This window comes from Neophocaena asiaeorientalis, unplaced genomic scaffold (genome assembly GCF_003031525.2).
Source record: "Neophocaena asiaeorientalis asiaeorientalis breed wild unplaced genomic scaffold, Neophocaena_asiaeorientalis_V1.1 scaffold177, whole genome shotgun sequence".
Lineage (NCBI taxonomy): Eukaryota > Metazoa > Chordata > Mammalia > Artiodactyla > Phocoenidae > Neophocaena > Neophocaena asiaeorientalis.
In genome coordinates this window covers 23,573,599-23,591,724 of record NW_020172779.1, presented here as the reverse complement: position 1 = coordinate 23,591,724, position 18,126 = coordinate 23,573,599, and the positions used below count along the sequence as shown (strand labels likewise).

Below are 18,126 nucleotides of genomic sequence, written 5' to 3'. Positions count from 1 at the left end.
TATATATATATATATATATATATTCTTTTTTTTAATTAATTTATTTTATTTATTTATTTTTGGCTGCATTGGGTCTTTGTTGCTGCATGTGGGCTTTCTCTAGTTGTGACGAGCAGGGTGTACTCTTCGTTGCAGTGTGTGGGCTTCTCACTGGGATGGCTTCTCTTGTTGCGGAGCACAGGCTTTAGGCGTGTGGGCTTCAGCACATGGGCTCAGTAGTTGTGGCTCACGGGCTCAGTAGTTGTGGCTCACGAGATCTGGAGCGCAGTCTCAGTAGTTGTGGCGTACGGGCTTTGTTGCTCCGCGGCATGTGGGATCTTCCCAGACCAGGGCTCAAACCCGTGTACCCTGCATTGGCAGGCGGGTTCTTAACCACTGCACCACCAGGGAAGCCCTCTTTCATATTTTTCATGTTTTTGTACATGGTATTTTTTTTTAATTCCAATTTCCAGTTGTTTATTACTTATAAATAAAAAACAGAATTGATTTTTGGGTGCGTACCATGGGAACAGTAGGCATGTAGGGGAATGGGCCCATGATGGCAGGAAGGAGTTAGGGGTAACAAAGTGCTGGAAATAAACAGGTGGTACCATGGCCTCTGTTTCTCTCACCTGGATTTTCCCTGATAAAACATAACCAGTTAAACTTACTTTTAGGGTCCCTCTTAGTTTCTCCACATACAATGCACCACCCTCTGTGGGGCACACAATCTGTTAAACATCATCCCCTGGTGACCCTTTTTTCTATCTTGTCTTTCCTCCTTACCTGGACTAAGAAGTGGTTCATCTCCCAGGAGAGGTCTGATGTCTGAGCCCATAGTGTCCAGGGGAAGAGAAACATCAACCGAGACAGAGGTGTCCAAGGAGAGGTAGACAGGACCACGTCAGGCTCTGTTGGATTTCTTATCCTAGGAGGGTGAAAAGCTATGGAATGTGTGTTTAAAAATAATTTATTTTTGTGCAGTGAACATGTGTCATTTTAGTAGAACAACAGAACTGATCCCTGTAGAGAAGTGTGGTGACAAGAATAAAACATCACCCCAAATCTTGCCTTGCAGAAACGTTCATTCTCGGCATTAGGTGACAGTATTTCATGGACCCCAGATGCATTGGCTCGACCAGATAGAAGTTTGTCTCCCTCGTGTAACAGCGTCCCTGTTTGGTGGATTCTCAGTTTGACATGCTTGTTAGGAGGCCAGCTCGTCTGTCTTATTTCTCCGCCACCCTCTAGAGCGGCATGCCTAAACACTCACCTCCAGGTTTAACACTGGGTTATGGGAGGAGAGAGTGGAGGAGGCCATTTCACTGCCATGGAGTCTATGACCTTGTCTGTGACCTTGAAGTTGCCCATGTCACTTCTACTCACATTCCACTGCTGAGAATTCAGTTATGTGGCCACAGCTAATACTGTTATTTTCTTAGTGGTTGTTCTGGAACTTACCGTGTACATCTTAACTTATCAGAATCTACTTCTGGTTTATACTAACAATTGCAGTGACTATAGAATAGTTATTCCTATAGAACGCCATTTCCTCTCCTTCGTTTTTGTTTTTTGTTGTTGTTTTTAAATATTTATTTATTTATTTGGCTGTGCCAGGCCTTGGTTGCAGCATGCGGGATCTAGTTCCCTGACCCAGGGAACCTGGGCCCCCAGTCTTAACCACTGGATCACCAGGGAAGTCCCTCTCCTCCCTTTTTGTGCATTGTTGTGTATCTGTGTGTGTTATAAATTCAACAATACATTCTTATAATACTTTATATAATTTTATGTCTGTCGTGGGAACTAAAAGAAATGAGACCAGCATATATGTACACAGTTTGTTATATCATCTACTTTCTTATTTACCATTTCTCTTCATTTGTTCCTGTGCGTTTAAGTTACATCTGCTGTCGTTTCCTTACTCCAGTGTATCTTTCCTCTTACCCACCTCCTTTGTGCTGTTTTTGTCGCGTGCAATACATTTCTATCTGTGATATTGTGATTTATAAGAAGAAGTATGTATTTGGTCCTCATCCCGTTTCTGGCACAGAGCTCCTAAAACCCTCGGAATTTCCGAAGTAATGAGAGTAGTGAAAATTGCTCTGTTGTTTTTGAAAATGCCCTAGCAGTCCAGTCCAGTAAAATCTGCGCAGCAGTATTTTTAAAAGTCAGTCTTGGAGGTTTGTTGTGACTCAAGGAGGCTGGATGCAGAAAGGAATCCCCCACCCTCTCAGCCACACTCACCAGGAATTTCACCTCTTTAGGTTGGAGTTGGAGGGGATGATAGGTGCTGGTGGCCTAGCCTGATGAGATGTGGGGAGCTTCCCCTGGGAGCTGCAGGGAGAGGGAGCCCCTTCTTGGCCCCACCCAAGAGGAGTAGAGCATCTGTCATGCTGAGCTGGGTGGGTGGAGGTGCGGCGGGTTAGGGCTCACATGCCACACACTCTTGCTGCTCTTGCCAAGTTTTAGTAGATTTTCTTGAAAAACCGTTTCTTCATTTGCTTTTTGCTCTTGGGACAATTTCCAGAGACATTAAAATGGTTGTTAGTTGGGGTTGGGTTTTTTGTTTTGTTTTGTTTTAATAGTTCTTGCCAGCTTTGTTTTGCTGTGACTTGGATCCATGGAGTTTATTACACTGTTATCAAAGTGGAATTTCCTGACTTTCAATTTTGAAGAATATTTTTGCTGGACGTAGAATTCTAGGTTGGCAGTTGTATTCTTCAGTACATTAAAAATATCGTTCTGTCTGCCATCTTCCACTTCTGAAGTCGAAAAGTCAGCCTGCGATTTTATTTTCTTTGAAAGTGATACATCTTTTTCCTCTTGCTGCTTTTAACATTTCTTTTTTTGGTTTTCAGCAGTTTGGTTATGTTATACCCATGTGTGATTTTCTTTGCATTGACATTACTTAGGGTTCTTCGAGCTTTCTGAATCTATAGTTTATAGACTTTTGTCAGTTGTAGGAAAATCTAGGCCAAAATTTCTCAAATTATTTCTTCTATTCCTTTTCTCCTCTACTCCTGGGATTTTGAGAATATACACATTACACTTTCCACCTTGTTGCACCTGCTTCTTATGCTCTTTTCTGTATTCCCTGTCCTATTTTTTTCCTTGCTGTGTTTCAATCTGAATACTTTTCAGATATTACTTAACGCACCTTTCAGTTACATAATCCTCTGTTTTGTTACCTGCTATCTGCCAATGTACTGTCTTGTCTGTTGAACTCTTAATTTCAGTTTTCATTTGATTTCTAGTGAATTCTCTATCTCTTTGTTTTCTTACATATACTAATCATGGTTTGTTTGTTTTAAGCTGGTTCTTGATAATATCTGAATTGCCTGTGGGTTTGCTTCAATTGTATATTTTTCTCCTGGTTTCTTGTCGTTTAGTCTTTTTTTTAAAACATGATTTCTGATATTCAGTTGTATCAGTTATTATAGATTAAAAATTATAGAGGCTTTATGTGATGTTACATTCTTGAAAGAGGATCAAGTCTCCTTCTGGCAGACAGATAAAATGCCATTGGATCACCTTCGCATGTTAAGGGGTTGGTCTTAAGCTTTGTTAGGGCTGGTCTGATACTCAGAGGAAAATTCCCTACTCATTGTTCCCCTTTGAGGAATGTTAGGGACCTGGTTCATTATTCTGAAAACCAGTAAATAAAAGAATCAAGGATTGATTCTGCTTTTACTAAATGGGTTATCCCTCAGGATAACTAGACAATTCATGAGTAAAAGTTTCTTCATAGAAACGTTAAGGGTTTAAAAAAAAAGGTCAAACCTGAATCCTGAGATACCAGCTAAAAATTCTAAATACAGAAGACAACTAATCCTACCACCTCCTTCCTCTAACCCTGTACAAAGAACACCCAGCAGTAAAATATCTTCTACCTAGGGCAAAAACAAAGGAATTGCCTCAAAAAACCAAATAGCCCTAGGTAAAGACTTGCAAATTTTGGCATTTGGGGGTGCCCTGGACTTATAGCCACCATCTCATTCAAATGCCCTTCTGATTCATGAATACCCTCATTCATAGAGTTCCCAAGTATCTTTTTATTGCCTCAATTTAAAATACAAACAGGCATCAACTATAATTCAATTTTTAAAAGAACTAAAAAAATAATAAAAGTAAATTAAAAATAAACTAAAACACAAACAGACAACCAAGGATCCCTGACATCTGAAGCAGTGTGAACTGGTGTGAGCCGTCGCTTCTTTTTTTTTTTTTTTTTTTGGCTGCTTTGGGTCCTCGTTGCTGCACGCAGGCTTTCTTTAGTTGAGGTGAGTGGTGGCTACTCTTCGTTGTGGTGCGCGGGCTCAGTAGCTGTGGCTCCCGAGCTCTAGAGCACAGGCTCAGTAGTTGTGGGTCACGGGCTTAATTGCTCCGCAGCATGTGGGATCTTCCTGGCCCAGGGCTCAAACCCGTGTCCCCTGCCTTGGCAGGCAGATTCTTTTTTTTTTTCATAAGTGGTGGTAGGAGTTTATTTATTTATTTTTGCTGTGTTGGGTCTTCGTTTCTGTGCGAGGGCTTTCTCTAGTTGTGGCAAGCGGGGGCCACTCTTCATCGTGGTGTGCGGGCCTCTCACTATTGCCGCCTTTCTTGTTGCGGAGCACGGGCTCCAGACGCACAGGCTCAGTAGTTGTGGCTCACGGACCTAGTTGTTCTGCGGCATGTGGGATCCTCCCAGACCAGGGCTTGAACCCGTGTTACCTGCATTAACAGGCAGATTCTCAACCACTGTGCTACCAGGGAAGCCCCGGCAGGCAGATTCTTAACTGCTGCACCACCAAGGAGGTCCCGGAGATGTTGCTTCTTGACTCATAGATCACTCTGTTCTGTGGTCTCTTTTTTTCGTCACATTCTTCATTCTGTTTCCTACCTGGTGAAATAGCACTTCTTGACAAGAATCATCTTTTTAAACTCTGGTCCCAGGATGTTGAAGACTCTTAACTCCTCAGATACTCCTGACAGAAGCCACAGGAATTCAGGACCTTTACCATCCGCAACCTGCCCCTTCAGACTGCTCCTAGGTTTCTAGAATGAAGTATTGTTTGCTTTTTACCTTTCAGACTTGAATGGTAAAAATCAGTCCCTTTGAAGTACTGGGCGTAGTTCTGCAAAGACAACTTAGCCCAGTGTTAGATCCCACCCAGTTAATATTTTCAGCTCAGTCTCTCTGTTCTGGCTAAACAGTCTGAAAGTGACAGCCCTAATAATAACCACTGTTTACAAAAGAGAGAGTCCATTGTGCTTTCACAGTCTCTCAAAACTGTGAGAGGCTACCCTCTCACAGGTCTCACCAGGTTGTCCTTCCACTGGTCTTTGTAGCCACGTGATTCAGTGCTTTTGGCTGGGTGGTTTTGTTTTTGGTACATTTCCTTTCACTGTTGGCTGGGTGGTTTTGTTTTTGGTACATTTCCTTTCACTGAGTCTCAGAATTCAGTTGTGTCACAGTTTTTACAAATTTTCAGGTACTTTTATCCATTGGGAACATGTGGTGTGGACTGTTGTACACATTTGGCTTTTTTGCCTTGTGCTATACCTGCTATTTGAATGGGTAGGTTGCTTCTTTGTTTCTATTTTCCATGATTTACTTCTGTGAAACCAACTTGTCCACATCAAATAATTTTTCCCATTATGTGTTACTCAGTATGCCCTTCATTCATTATATATCATTTGTGATACATTTACTTTTCAACAAATGTTTGAATTCCTGTTATGTATAAGCCACGGAAGATGCCTTTTTTACAGAGTGTGCAGCAGTGACATCAGTGTAGGTGCTGACCATCCAAGCCTCCACCACTGACTTCCCTCCTGACTTCCCCATCTCCCTCCTTGCCTTCTTTTTTTTTTTTTTTTTTTTTTTTTTGATGTGGACCTTTTTTTTTTTAAGTCTTTATTGAAGTTGTTACAATATTGCTTCTGTTTTATGTTTTGGTTTGAGGCATGTGGGATCTGAGCTCCCTGACCAGGGATGGAACCCTCACCCCTTGCATTGGAAGGTGAAGTCCTAACCACTGGACCACCAGGGAAGTCCCCCCTCCTCACCTTCTGAGGGCGCCTCTCCCTCAGGTCACACCTCGAGGTTCCTGCTGCATCTGTGCCTGGTTAGCCCATCTGAAATGGAGGCATTTCACCTTGGGTTTCTTCCCTCCCTCCCTCCTTCCCTCCTTCCTTCCCACACCAGCTTTCATTGCTCTGAGAGCATGCTTCTCTCTCCTCACCTTCTCTTTTCTCTTCCCAGTAAGGTCATTTTTGGTTTTGCATTCTGAAAATCCAAATCCTCCTAGGAGATAATTGTTTCATATAAATGTTTCTATTTATGCTCTAAGTATTTCCCATAGTAAAACATGAGTAACTCTTTTTTTTTTTTTTCAGGTTATGTTTCTAGGAAGGAAAAAAAAGAATTGACTCCAAAGCAGGAAATTTCTGAAGAAATGGAATCCCAGAGAACAAAATTAGAAGAGCATGTAAGGAATATTTCCAAGGAATCTGATTTTGAAGAGATGACTAAAACTGAGGGAAAGCTAAATAATTGCTGGGGGAAATATGCAGTGGAGGGACTTAAGAAGGATTTCCCCCAGAAGAGTAATTTCAGGCCAGTGACAGTGACACATGTGAAAACCCCCTCGGGGGAAAGAGGTCCGAAATTCAGTGCAGCTGAGGTAAACTGCGCTGCAGACGCAACTTCTGTCAGAAACTGCAGACTGTCTTCAGGGAAAAGTCTCCACCAGTGTGTGTCATGTGTAGAAAACTTCCAAACGAGTAAGGACCTCACTAACCTCCAAAGTTTCTGTGTAGGAGAACAAGCCTGTCAGGCAGATGTGTTTGTGAAAGTGCCCGGGCAGAGTTCAGTTTTCAGTGAGAACCAGAGGATTAACAGTCCAGAAAAAGCCTTTGAAAAGTGTGCTGTGTGTGGAATAGCTTTTGGTCAGAGCAGAGCTCTCATTCAGCACCCGAGAATTCACAGTGGAGAGAAGCCCTGCAGGTGTGAGGAAGGTGGCAGAGCTTCGCATGCCCGTCCCTACGCCATGCAGCACTGTAACACTTACACTGGAGAAAGACCCTGTGAGGCTAACGAATGTGAGAAAGCTCTTAGCACATGTCCGTCTTACATTCAGCATTGTAAAGTTCACACTGGGGTGAAGCCCCATGAGTGCAGTCAGTGTGGAAAAACCTTTAGTCATAGCTCTAACCTGATCCATCATCAGAGAGTGCATAGTGCAGAGAAGCCATACATGTGTGTGGAGTGTGGGAAAGCCTTCCGGAGACAGTCACACCTCACTCAGCATAAGAGAACCCATTCTGGAGAGAAACCCCATGACTGTGCTGAGTGCGGCAAAGCCTTCAGCGCACAATTGTCTCTCATTCAACATCAGAAAACTCACACAGGAGAAAAGCCCTATGAGTGTAATGAATGTGGAAAATTCTTTAGCCTGAACCGAACCCTTATTGTTCATCAGAGAATCCACACTGGAGAGAAACCCTACAGGTGTAATGAATGTGGAAAATCCTTCAGTCAGCACTCACAAGTTATTCAACATAAGAGGGTTCACACTGGAGAGAAGCCTTATATCTGCAATGAGTGTGGGAAATCCTTCAGTGCTCGCCTGTCCCTCATCCAGCATCAGAGAATTCACACTGGAGAGAAACCTTATGGGTGTAATGAGTGTGGGAAAACCTTCAGTCAAAAGGGACACCTTACTCAGCATCAGCGAATTCACACTGGAGAGAAGCCCTATGAGTGTAATGAGTGTGGAAAAGCTTTCAGCCAGAGTTTTAATCTCATTCACCATCAAAGGACACACAATGGCGAGAGGCCCTATGAATGTAACGAGTGTGACAAAACCTTCAGTGTTCTCTCCTCCCTTGTTCAGCATCAGAGAGTGCACAACGGAGAGAAGCCCTACGAGTGCCACAGCTGTGGAAAGGCCTTTAGTCAGGGCTCACACCTAATCCAGCACCAGAGGAGTCACACTGGAGAGAAGCCCTATGAGTGTAGCGAGTGTGGGAAAACCTTTGGACAGATATCCACCCTAATTAAGCATGAGAGGACACACAATGGGGAGAAGCCCTATGAGTGCGGCGACTGTGGGAAAGCTTTCAGCCAGAGCGCACACCTCATCCGCCATCGAAGAATTCACACTGGGGAGAGCCCTTACACGTGTAGTGACTGTGGGAAGGCCTTCAACGTCCGCTCCTCCCTCATTCAGCATCTCAGGGTTCACACTGGCGAGAAGCCTTATGAGTGCAGTGAGTGTGGCAAGGCCTTCAGCCAGCATTCACAGTTTATTCAGCATCAGAGGGTTCACACTGGAGAGAAACCCTACATGTGCAGTGAATGTGAGAAATCATTCAGTGCACGCTTGTCCCTTATCCAACACCAGAGAATTCACACTGGAGAGAAGCCCTATAAATGCACTGAATGTCAAAAATCCTTCCGACAAAGCTCTCACCTCATTCGACATCAGAGAATCCACAGTGGAGAGCGACCTTACATGTGTAGTAGATGTGGGAAAACTTACAACCAGAGAATATCTCTTATTAGTCATGAGAAAGTTCACAGACTCCACGGTGGAGAGCAAACCTGTCGGCGTGACGAGTGTGGGGAGCTCTTTGGCGCACAGGCAGCGTTCATGCAGCACCGGAAGGTTCATAGTGGAGAGTGACTCACTCTGTCTGATACATTCTTCACAGTTTTACAGCAGGAGAGTTCTACTGATAAGAAAGCTCACTTTATGACTTTCCTTTTGGAAATTCAGCTCTTAAGGAATTAAACTATCTCCCAATGTGCTGCTCACTGAAGGCAGGCTGCTGAATTATGTGGTAAATGTTCCAAGGTAACATGCCTTCCCTCAGACCCAGAGGATGGCTCTCTGCTTGAGTGTTTTAAATGAATGCAACTTAAATATACTTTCCTAGATCATGTTTTTATAGCACCAGACCTTAGTGTACAGTTAGGTGTTTCATTTGGCCCCTGTCTTTCTTTTCTTTCCTCTTCATCATCTATTTCAGCTTCAGGAAAAGTAACTGAGATCCTTGAACTTTCGAGTGTGATTGGGTTGGGGTTTTCTTATTTGTTTGTTTGTAGGGCCTTTTCAAAATGTTTTTGTTCTATTTTGAGGGATATGATACCTTTAACTTCAAAGGGGTTGTCCCTTTTCAGCATCCAGTAATCCACAGAGGTGAGAAGGCATATGAGTATAAGTAGAGTTTGTTAAGGAATGAGGTGAGGCTTGTGTGTAGATTCAAACTGTTGAGGTGGTGCTAGGAAGTCAGGTGACTCATGTAAACTGGGGTTTCCTACAGGGTAATTTGAAAACAAAAAACCCCATGAATTGGAGGGGTGGAATAGGCATAAAGTAGACATAGGCTCGCGTGGGACCTGGGACACAGCTTACAGATTCTGTTGGTATATTCTAGATCCACTTCTGAGGGAAAGGAGGTGAGTGGTTGGAGCTGTTCCCTTTCACTGGGCGGCCTCGCACCAAGCAGACTCTGGTGAGGAGGGCAGGTCCTCCTGCTGCCAGAGGACAGGACTCCAGGTGAGGCAGGGACATGGCATTAAGCACCTTTTCATGGGTAGGTTATCGTGCAGGCTGTTTGTCAGCCTTGGACCCCTGTCTGCATGCTGTAAACATGCTTTTGTCCCTCCTGGGAGCTGTATTAGTCAGTGGTATCTCAGTGCCTGTGGTCCTCCCACCTGATGCTTGAGGTGATGCTAAACCTCCTGGGAGCTGATTTCCTGAGCACAGTCTTCAGAGTGGCTGCCCCTGGTTCATCACGTGTGGTTCACTGCAGTGTCCTCAGAACCCCATTCTCCAGAAGTTTCTATGGCACTTCCTTCTGTTTTTGTGGAGGAAAGATTAGCATCAAAATGGGCTGAAAAAGGGTTATAAATATGAGAGATTCAGCAGAAGGAGTCTGTGAGAGACAGTTCTAGAAACAAATCTGGGAATTGAAAGTGGCTGTTGAGAGTCTGATGAGAAGCTGGTACCGTGTGTGAACCCTTGAGAAGGGGCTAACAGGATCTGGCATGGGCTGCAGTGGGACGGCGCTTTATAAGGCAGGGTAAGAATAAGGCAGGGTAAGAATGGAGTAAAAGAGGAGCAGTGAATTGCTTAATAGCTGGACATTCTATTCCTTTATAGTATCCTTTTCAATAATAAGTTTATTCCTATTTTCCTGCTTTATTAAAGAAACTTTCTCTTAGAAGTTAACTGACCTTTTTTCCTTATGTTGACTTGACCTATGGCTCAGGTCTTATTTTCCAGGCTCTTGTCTATATAGCAGTAGTATTGGTCTTCACTCGTTTTAGAATTTTGAGGAGCTGATTGAAAAATCTGCCTCTTAATGATACTTCTCCTAAGCACACTTCACCACAAATAGCTTTGACATTTTTTTAAACTGGAATTAATACACTGTGATAATAATGGTTATCATGTGCTAGACAAAAATTCTGACTGAGTCAACAAACCTTTACCTTTTTACCTTAGTATGTGCGAGGCACTGTGATGAATGCTTCTCCTGGGTTTTCTCATTTAATCCTCACATCACTTCAGTGAAGCAGATACTTTTATTAGCCCTGTTCCACAATGAGACTGAGGCAGAGAGAGGCTGCTCGGGGGTGGCTCTGGTACCACATGGCTCTGCCGCCCACAGTTGTGGATCCCCCACTGGGCACCTGCCCCAGGCCCACACCCGCTGCACCCCCAGCACCCCAGGCAGGGAGCTTGCAGTCCTGAGGCTGACCCATCTGACTAATTCTGGCCCATTGAAGTTGTATGTTTCACTTAATGTGGTTTGGTGGATGGGTCTTGTAGATGTGTCATCAATGAAGGAAAATGGGAAAATGGTCCAAAGTTGGGAGCCTCTGGCTTGTGACTTTACTAATCATTGCCCGATTGCCGTGTTCCAAAAAGAGAGGGCATGTCTGTCTTTTCCTGAGGTGACTGGACACCTTCATCTCCTGAGCTGTGTCAGAAGCTCCTCCCATGGCTCTCCTGGCTTCAGTCTGAGATGGGGCCTTGGAGCTCTTTATCCAGTTACACCTTCTGCTGTAGAGAAAGGACTTCTGGGAGGAAGGAAAAGAAGTTCCCTGTTCTTGCTCCAAGGATCTCCTTGGCGTCCTTGCAAGAGACACAAGGACTCGGAGGCTGTGGCAGTGTCTTCCTCGCAGCCATACAATTAGAATGCCAAATCGGGAGGAAATATGTGGGGTTTTTTTCTTTATACATTCATCTTTACATACGGTGGACAGATTACTTAATTGAGAACCTCAGCTTTTATTCTAATTCTCTGTTTTAGGTTGTGTGTCTAAAACGTCTTTATGAGTAATTCCTGCAGTGAGTTTGGATTATGTCTTAGTTTTCGGTTAAATGTTTTACCCAAATTGTACTGAATTTTATTTACATAGCTAATGTTGTCCATTTCATTCATAAATATCCCTGTTAGCCAGTCTTACCTAGCTGGGCGATGGCATTAGTATTGGTTGGAGCCAGACTGTCTCCTGACGGTTCGAAGCCTCTCTGTGCTGCATGGTGAGGAGCACAGGGCGCCCATCCACCTGGTGCCGCCTGGCGTCTAAACCCAGCCGATTACCTGCGGTTGAGAAGGGTATTTCGGTTTCCCCAGTTGATGCGAAGAAGCTGTTTCTAAAGGAGTTTTGTGACAGTGCCAGCAGATGTACAACCTTCCAAAATCCCCCCTGTGGCCCGGGCTTTCATCACCTGAAAGGTACTAGAAACAGGGAGATGGACAGTGGCCAGGACAGTTTTGACATTCAGGAGGTTGAGCTCTGGTCAGCAGACATCGTACCGTCTGTCTAGCACTCATCCCGAAGACGCCCCTATTCCTGCTGCTCTATTTGGTCGGGCTCAGTACCCTCACACGGGGAAGAATAAGGATATTTTCAGGCCCCCCTGGAGCCGCTGTTCTGGTGAGGTGACAGGTGTTCTCTCTCACCTACCTGCTGCACAGCAGGCGGGTGAAGTCTCCTGCCTTAGATCTCCATGTATTGGTAGTTCTTGCCACAGGCTGTGTGGGATTATGACTGGAAGGAACTCAGGGCAGTTAATACTTGGAGGAAGACATTGTTTACTACTCATTGAACTAGTAGAGTTGGTTGCAGTTTGGTTGATCTGCTCCCCATGAAACACTTTTGTAGCCTAACTGGGCTTGGGGGCCGGACATTGGCAGTAGGTGGGGTTGGTGTGGGGGTGTTGAGAAGGGCCCCTACCTTCAAGCTTGTGCGGCAGGAGCTGCCCAAGGACTCAGCCTTCCTGGCAGACAGCCGTCACTATGAAGGTGTGGGTCATGGGGCCCAGCCAGGACCTGCTCCCTGTGTGGGTGTCAGGAGTGTCGTATTTGTAAATCCAGAGTTGTTTTGTTATTTCTGGTGTCTGCCTATTGCCAGAACATGGGATTATTAGGTAAAATTCCCAGAGACTTTGGGCGGCCTTTGCTGTCGGGAGAAAGGACGCCCAGACAGTGGGGGCAGGGGCTGAGGGGTCACAGGAGCCCTTCACTTTTCCTGTGTCTGCCTGTCTTATGGTATTTCCACTGATGCCTTGGTGTGGTGGACTCCTGAGGATGACCCATGTCCTTGACCTCCACCACTAGCTCTTGAGCCACAACTGCAGATGTGAATCATAAGGGGACCAAGATCTGCTCTTTCTGCTGTAAACGGTGGTCTGCCCATAAGTGCCTGTTAATGTGTTGTGTGTTCCCCTGCCAATCCTACTGGTTTATCATGTGTAGTTGACATTTCTTCTTTCCCCACTAATTCTAGGTTTTACTTGAGTTTCATGCGTTTATTCACAAGCATTGAAAGGTAGCGGGTGGATTCCATTATTGCTTATGTTCATGCAAGAGTGGGTAGCAAGTGACTCAAGCTGCTGCCTTGAGTCTGAGGACCTGAGTTTCCAGGCAGCGGGACTGCACTGGGATGTTTTCACTTTAACACTGCATATGTGCAGCATCTTCTGTATATCTGAAGATGGGACCAGAAGAAAACTGCAGGATGGAAATTGGAGGGCTTAGTTGTGGGCACTACCTAGTTGTAAGTAACAGACACCTACTTAAGATAACCTGAGCAAAGAAGGGAGCACCATCTGTCAGGATCCAGGGGGGTCTTACGGGGCCCCAGGTGAGGAAACAGCTGCAGTCAGGAACTGGAAAGGTTTCTGGATTTCCCACCCCTGGATTATATCCTGGTTTCCCTGCAGACCTGCCTTCTCAGTTTAATAGTGCACTGGGCTGAAAAACTGGCTGCCACCACAGTTACTGGGTTCACATCTGCTTCTTCCAAGAGACCTGCCAGAATAAGGCTGGGAACTTAGTATTTTAATTCATATTCTAAGGAGAGGATGCTGTCCAGTCTCTGGTCTGGTGTCCATTCACGTACCCATAAACCTGTGGGACTCCAATGAATGTGGCCATGGGTGCAGAGTTTGGGGAGTGGACTCTGGCCCACCTGGGTTGGATGTCAACACCTGACCAGTTGGCTGTGTCCAGAGGGGCAGGATGGCTGCTGGGGCTACTGTATTTGTTGAGTGGACAAGAGCAGATCCTTGAATAGGGCATGGGGGCATTATAGAAGGCCATGTACGTAGCGACCTAGGAAGGGATAGCTGGAGGACAGGAGGGCCTTGTGAATGGGAAAGTGGCTGGAAAGGAACCTACTGCTCTTAGCAGAACTTATGAGCCCCCAGCCAGCACCAGGCTCTATGGGAGAAATAGGCACCAGAATTGGCCTGGGCAAGTCCTGCCCCGACCTTAGCAACCTGCTCTGGGGACTCAGATAGTCCTAGCAGCATCGGCTTTGGGCTTGGCCACGTCTCCAGGTGTTGGAGCATCGTGCCAGGTGTGGCCTGGTCTGGACAGAGGGTTAGAGTGAGTGCAGGGGGTGGGGGGACAGGGGTAGGTCTGGGATGGTGCACAAAGATGCTGACACAAGGGCATCTGGACTGAGGTTCCAAGTCCCTAAAATGTGGGCTTGGGGTGGGGGGGGCATCTCAGCTGCTCCTGAGTCTGTGAGCTCTACAGAAGAGCTAGGGTTCAGCAGTTGTGTTCCAGGCCTGACTCCTGGAGACATTCCTTCAGCAGTGGGCAGAAGTGCTGGCAGATGCCCTGTCCCTAGCATGTGGGCTGCACCACGTGGTCTAGCATCCACCCCTGTGTCCAGCCTCCAGGATTTCCTGCCTCCGCCACCAGCCTCTGCTACAAAACCTGCTAAAGCTTCTCCACTGCTCAAGGTATTCCCACAACCGACCTGTATGAAAAGATGGGCAAAGCTCATTAGTAATCGCGGGCCTGCAAAATGATATCACTGTGAGATGCTGTATTACACTCACCAGATTAGCAAAAATTAAAAGTTTGATGACGACAAGTGTTGCAAAAAATGTAGAGCAACAGTTACTCTCACACGCTGTTGATAGGAATGAAGTTGGAACAACACACTGGAAAATACTCCGGCACTGTTAACAAAGATGCAAATAGCCCACAACCCAGTTCCACTCCTACACACACACACAGCAGAGACTTGTGTGAAAACCAGGAGATGTGTCCCAAAATGTTCATAGCAGCCGTGTTTGTAATAGCAATACCTGATAACAATCTAATGTAGGTGGAGAGAAGACAAAAGGTTTTATTCATACATACAATGGAAAACTTTATCAGAATGAATTACCCTCAGCTACCCGCCTCAACATTCTTGAGCTGTCACCTTGCAGTGGAATGTGGGTTTTCCTAAATACACACCAATTTTGATTGCTTCTAGCAACTGAACCCCAGCGTACCCAGGGGATGAGTGCAGTGTGACCTGAGAGGGAATGCCTCATAGCAAAGAATGGCAAGACTTTGTCAGTTTACTATCAACAGAAACCTGGGTAATGTAAATGGGAATAGATTCTAGGGCTGTTAGACTAGAGGAGAGAAGGTACTGAATTTGTTACATGGCAGATGGCTAATTCAGGGAGCTATCTCAGCAGTGACTGGCTTATGGAAGTCTGTATGTGGTGTGGCCTGCATTGATGAGGCTGGTATGTCAGATCTGCCAGAATTCACAGTGCAGGACAGTCAGAGGCTCGGGCGATGGGAATGCTGAGTGGATGCTGTGGGACCTGTCCACCCACCCCTGCCTGTGTCCTCCAGGAGAGTCTAGAGACACTTCTTTCACCCAGGTTTTGAGAAATGCGTTGGTGATGGACGTGCCAGCATCCATGAAAGACTACAGTGGCTATTTTCTATAGGCTGGGAATGATGGTAAGAGGGGCTGTCATGAAAATGGTTTCCACGCTCAGTGGGGGTGGTCAAATAGCAGACAGTAGCATGTAACCCTTTCAAAGACAGGGCAGTCATGTCACTGTAACAGGCCCAGGACCAGAGTAGTAATAGAATTGTTTGACCACATGTTTTGGCCCTGGATAATGGTGATGGTGACTGAAATAAGTAGGCAGCCTACTAAAGGTTATATCAATACTAGTGAAAAAAACATTAAATCTGGTGAAAAGACACCTGAACCTCATGAAAGAAGAGGCAAGCTTTCCCTTGGGGAAAGACCCTGATACTCTCCCAAAAATTTATACTATGTTTTATTCTCTCCCCCAAAGGGAATGTGGCCATTTGATGGGGTAACTGTACATTAGAGGACAGGAAATACCCACACTTTTCAAGGATGTGAAAGTAAAAATTAGCTCGGACTCAGAAAGAAAAAATCTGGTAAACTGTTCATCAGGCTAGAATAACAGACACAGATAAAAAAAAACCAGCTTCAGAGTTAATAGGAAACAATATTTCTCCCAAAGAGATGTGCAGCTACAAAATGTAACATTCTACCTCTGCTTTCTTGCTCGTGGAGAAACTTTATTCTGTAACATCAGCAAGTGTTGGAAACGACATCAAGAATGAAACACCCCACTCTTGGTGGATCTAAGTCACTGACACAGAGGAGCAGCCTTGATTTACAGCTGGAATCGGATAAGTTTTGGACACCAAGTTCCACATCTAAATTTTGTGGTTTCCAAGGAAACAGGAGCTTAGGTCCATTTCACAGTCCAGACCTGAGGATGACCCACGATGACTCAGCCCTGCCTTGCCTGCCTATCAAGACAGTGCTCCGCTTAGATTTCACCTAAACTCCACCCCTCCCCAAGTCCTGTAACTCTGTTTTCCTTTCTTTGGTGAGACACTTGCCGTTCGTGTGTTTGTCGCCCTCACTGTAATGGATCTATAACCCTGACTTTGTCAGAGTATAAGTGGTCTGAGGTTGATTGGGCTATGGCAGGGGTTACTGGACTCTGGCTCTGAATTGATGTTAATTCAAAATCTTGTTCAGCAGCCAGTGTAGGAGCTTAGGGAGTCAACGGGCAAATGAAGTTTTAGCTCAAGACCATCTCATGGTAGGATCGGAGGGACCCAAAAATCACCCCATGGTATTTACCCAGATCAAGAATACATAGGAGGGGTACACACACTGACCATGTCAGAATCCTCACGTGAGTTCTCTGGCTCACAGAGCGAGGGCTGTTATGATAGGAATATTTGGATTAGACAGGACAGGAGGTGGGTCCAGCTCCCCCCTTGTATACTGGATTACTCTGAGCAAACTAAACTCTCAGACTGTGCTTGTGGGCAAAATGGGGATAAAAATACCAATCTCTGAAGGACTATTAGGGGGTTAGGTAGAACCAAGTTTACAGAGTAACCAGTGTGCTGCTCAGAACACAGCAGGGGCAGAGCAAAGCCAGCTGTCTTCCCTGCCACGCTTGTCAGAGCAGCAAGAACTGTAGAAAGAGCATATCGCCTTTGGAGAGGGACAGCCTGGGTAATAATCCTACCTCTACCTCACTGGCCTGTTTTCTCAGGCCAAAAAAGAAGAGGGGGTGGGGGTGTGGGGCAACTCGTATTACAAAGAGATTTATGTGTGATAACCCATGGAACGTTGTGGCATCATTTTTTCCCAGAGAGCACTCTCTTACCTTAACAGAGAACTAGTATCGTTGATTCATGGGTTCATGTAATCACAAGCATATATAATTAGTACCTATTGTGAGTATGGTTCTAGATGCTGGGGACAGAGCCGTGAATGAAACAAAATCCCTGCCCTCATAGAGCATACATTCTAGCATGGGAGAAAGATGGTGAGCAGATAAATGGACGGTGGTGAATGCTCCAACATTCTGTTTTTCTATGAAGAAAAATAGAGGGGGGAAGGGAGTAGAATAGCTGGGCATGGAACAGAAGAAGTAAGGTATCCTTTCCATCTACTACGGCTGAAGGAACACCTCAGGAAGCTCTCATCTTAGAAGAATACAGCAAGTAGCTGCAGGGCCCGGGTCCCCAGGCCCTGCAGGCTGCGTGCCCTGGGATGGGCACAGTTGTTTTCCCCTCAACACTGTGGGGCCTGCTTGAGGGTGGGGCCTGGTCTTTATTTGCTTCCATATCCTAAGCATTTCATGTAGACCAGTGGTCGCTGCGTGTTTCAAACACTGGCCAACCATGGAGAAATCTCAAGTCACTTGTTCCCCACCTCTTACTTCCAACTGCACACCCTTGGGAAGAAGTTAGGGGATCAGATTTCTGGGTTTGGGATCACAGGCTTTGATCTAGTGCACCCAGGCTCCAAGGACTGACAGCTCCCCTAGGTCCCGGGAGCTAAGGGAGAACAGGGCAGTGGGAGGGAGTGCGGGCTGCCCAGAACCCACCTCTACCAGATCCTCCCTGAGGCAGCAGACCTGCCAGTCTTCCGCATGGCATTTATTATGAGAAAAACTAGAGAACCAGGCTATGGCAGCCCTGAGACCCAGGAAGCAGCAGAGAATCAACGTGGAAGCTGGGAGCCCCATGGAGCTTCCGTTCAACCCACGCGTTCATTCTCACACCTCCAGGTGCTTGGCCCATAAAGCCCTGGGGGAGGTGGGAGAGGGGCCGGAGCCAGGCTGTCTCAGGCATGCACACGTGTGGGCGGCAAGTGCAGACAGTCTTCCGTGACATCCCGAACCAAAAGAGCCAGGGCCAGTCTAGCAGTGAGGCTGGGTAAGGTCAGCAGGAAGGGCGTGGAGGGCAGTGAGCTGAGGGGAGTCCGCACGAGGGCATGAAGCACGGGCCCCAAGGTCTGAGAGAGACAGTGCATGCACCTGCAGTGAG

The 18,126-nt window shown here is 46.0% G+C and overlaps 1 protein-coding gene across 4 annotated transcripts in view; it reads left to right on the top strand.

The window, feature by feature from the left end:
• Nucleotides 1-10,204, top strand: part of LOC112397104 (zinc finger protein 252-like) — a 17,702-nt gene extending 7,498 nt beyond the window's left edge. For all 4 annotated transcript variants that reach the window (XM_024741204.1, XM_024741203.1, XM_024741205.1 and 1 more), the window contains one exon: nt 6,358-10,204. In XM_024741204.1, the coding sequence (XP_024596972.1) occupies nt 6,358-8,648 (2,291 nt within the window). In that variant the 3' untranslated portion in view covers nt 8,649-10,204. The remainder of the gene's footprint in view (nt 1-6,357) is intronic.
• Nucleotides 10,205-18,126: the final 7,922 nt, after the last annotated feature.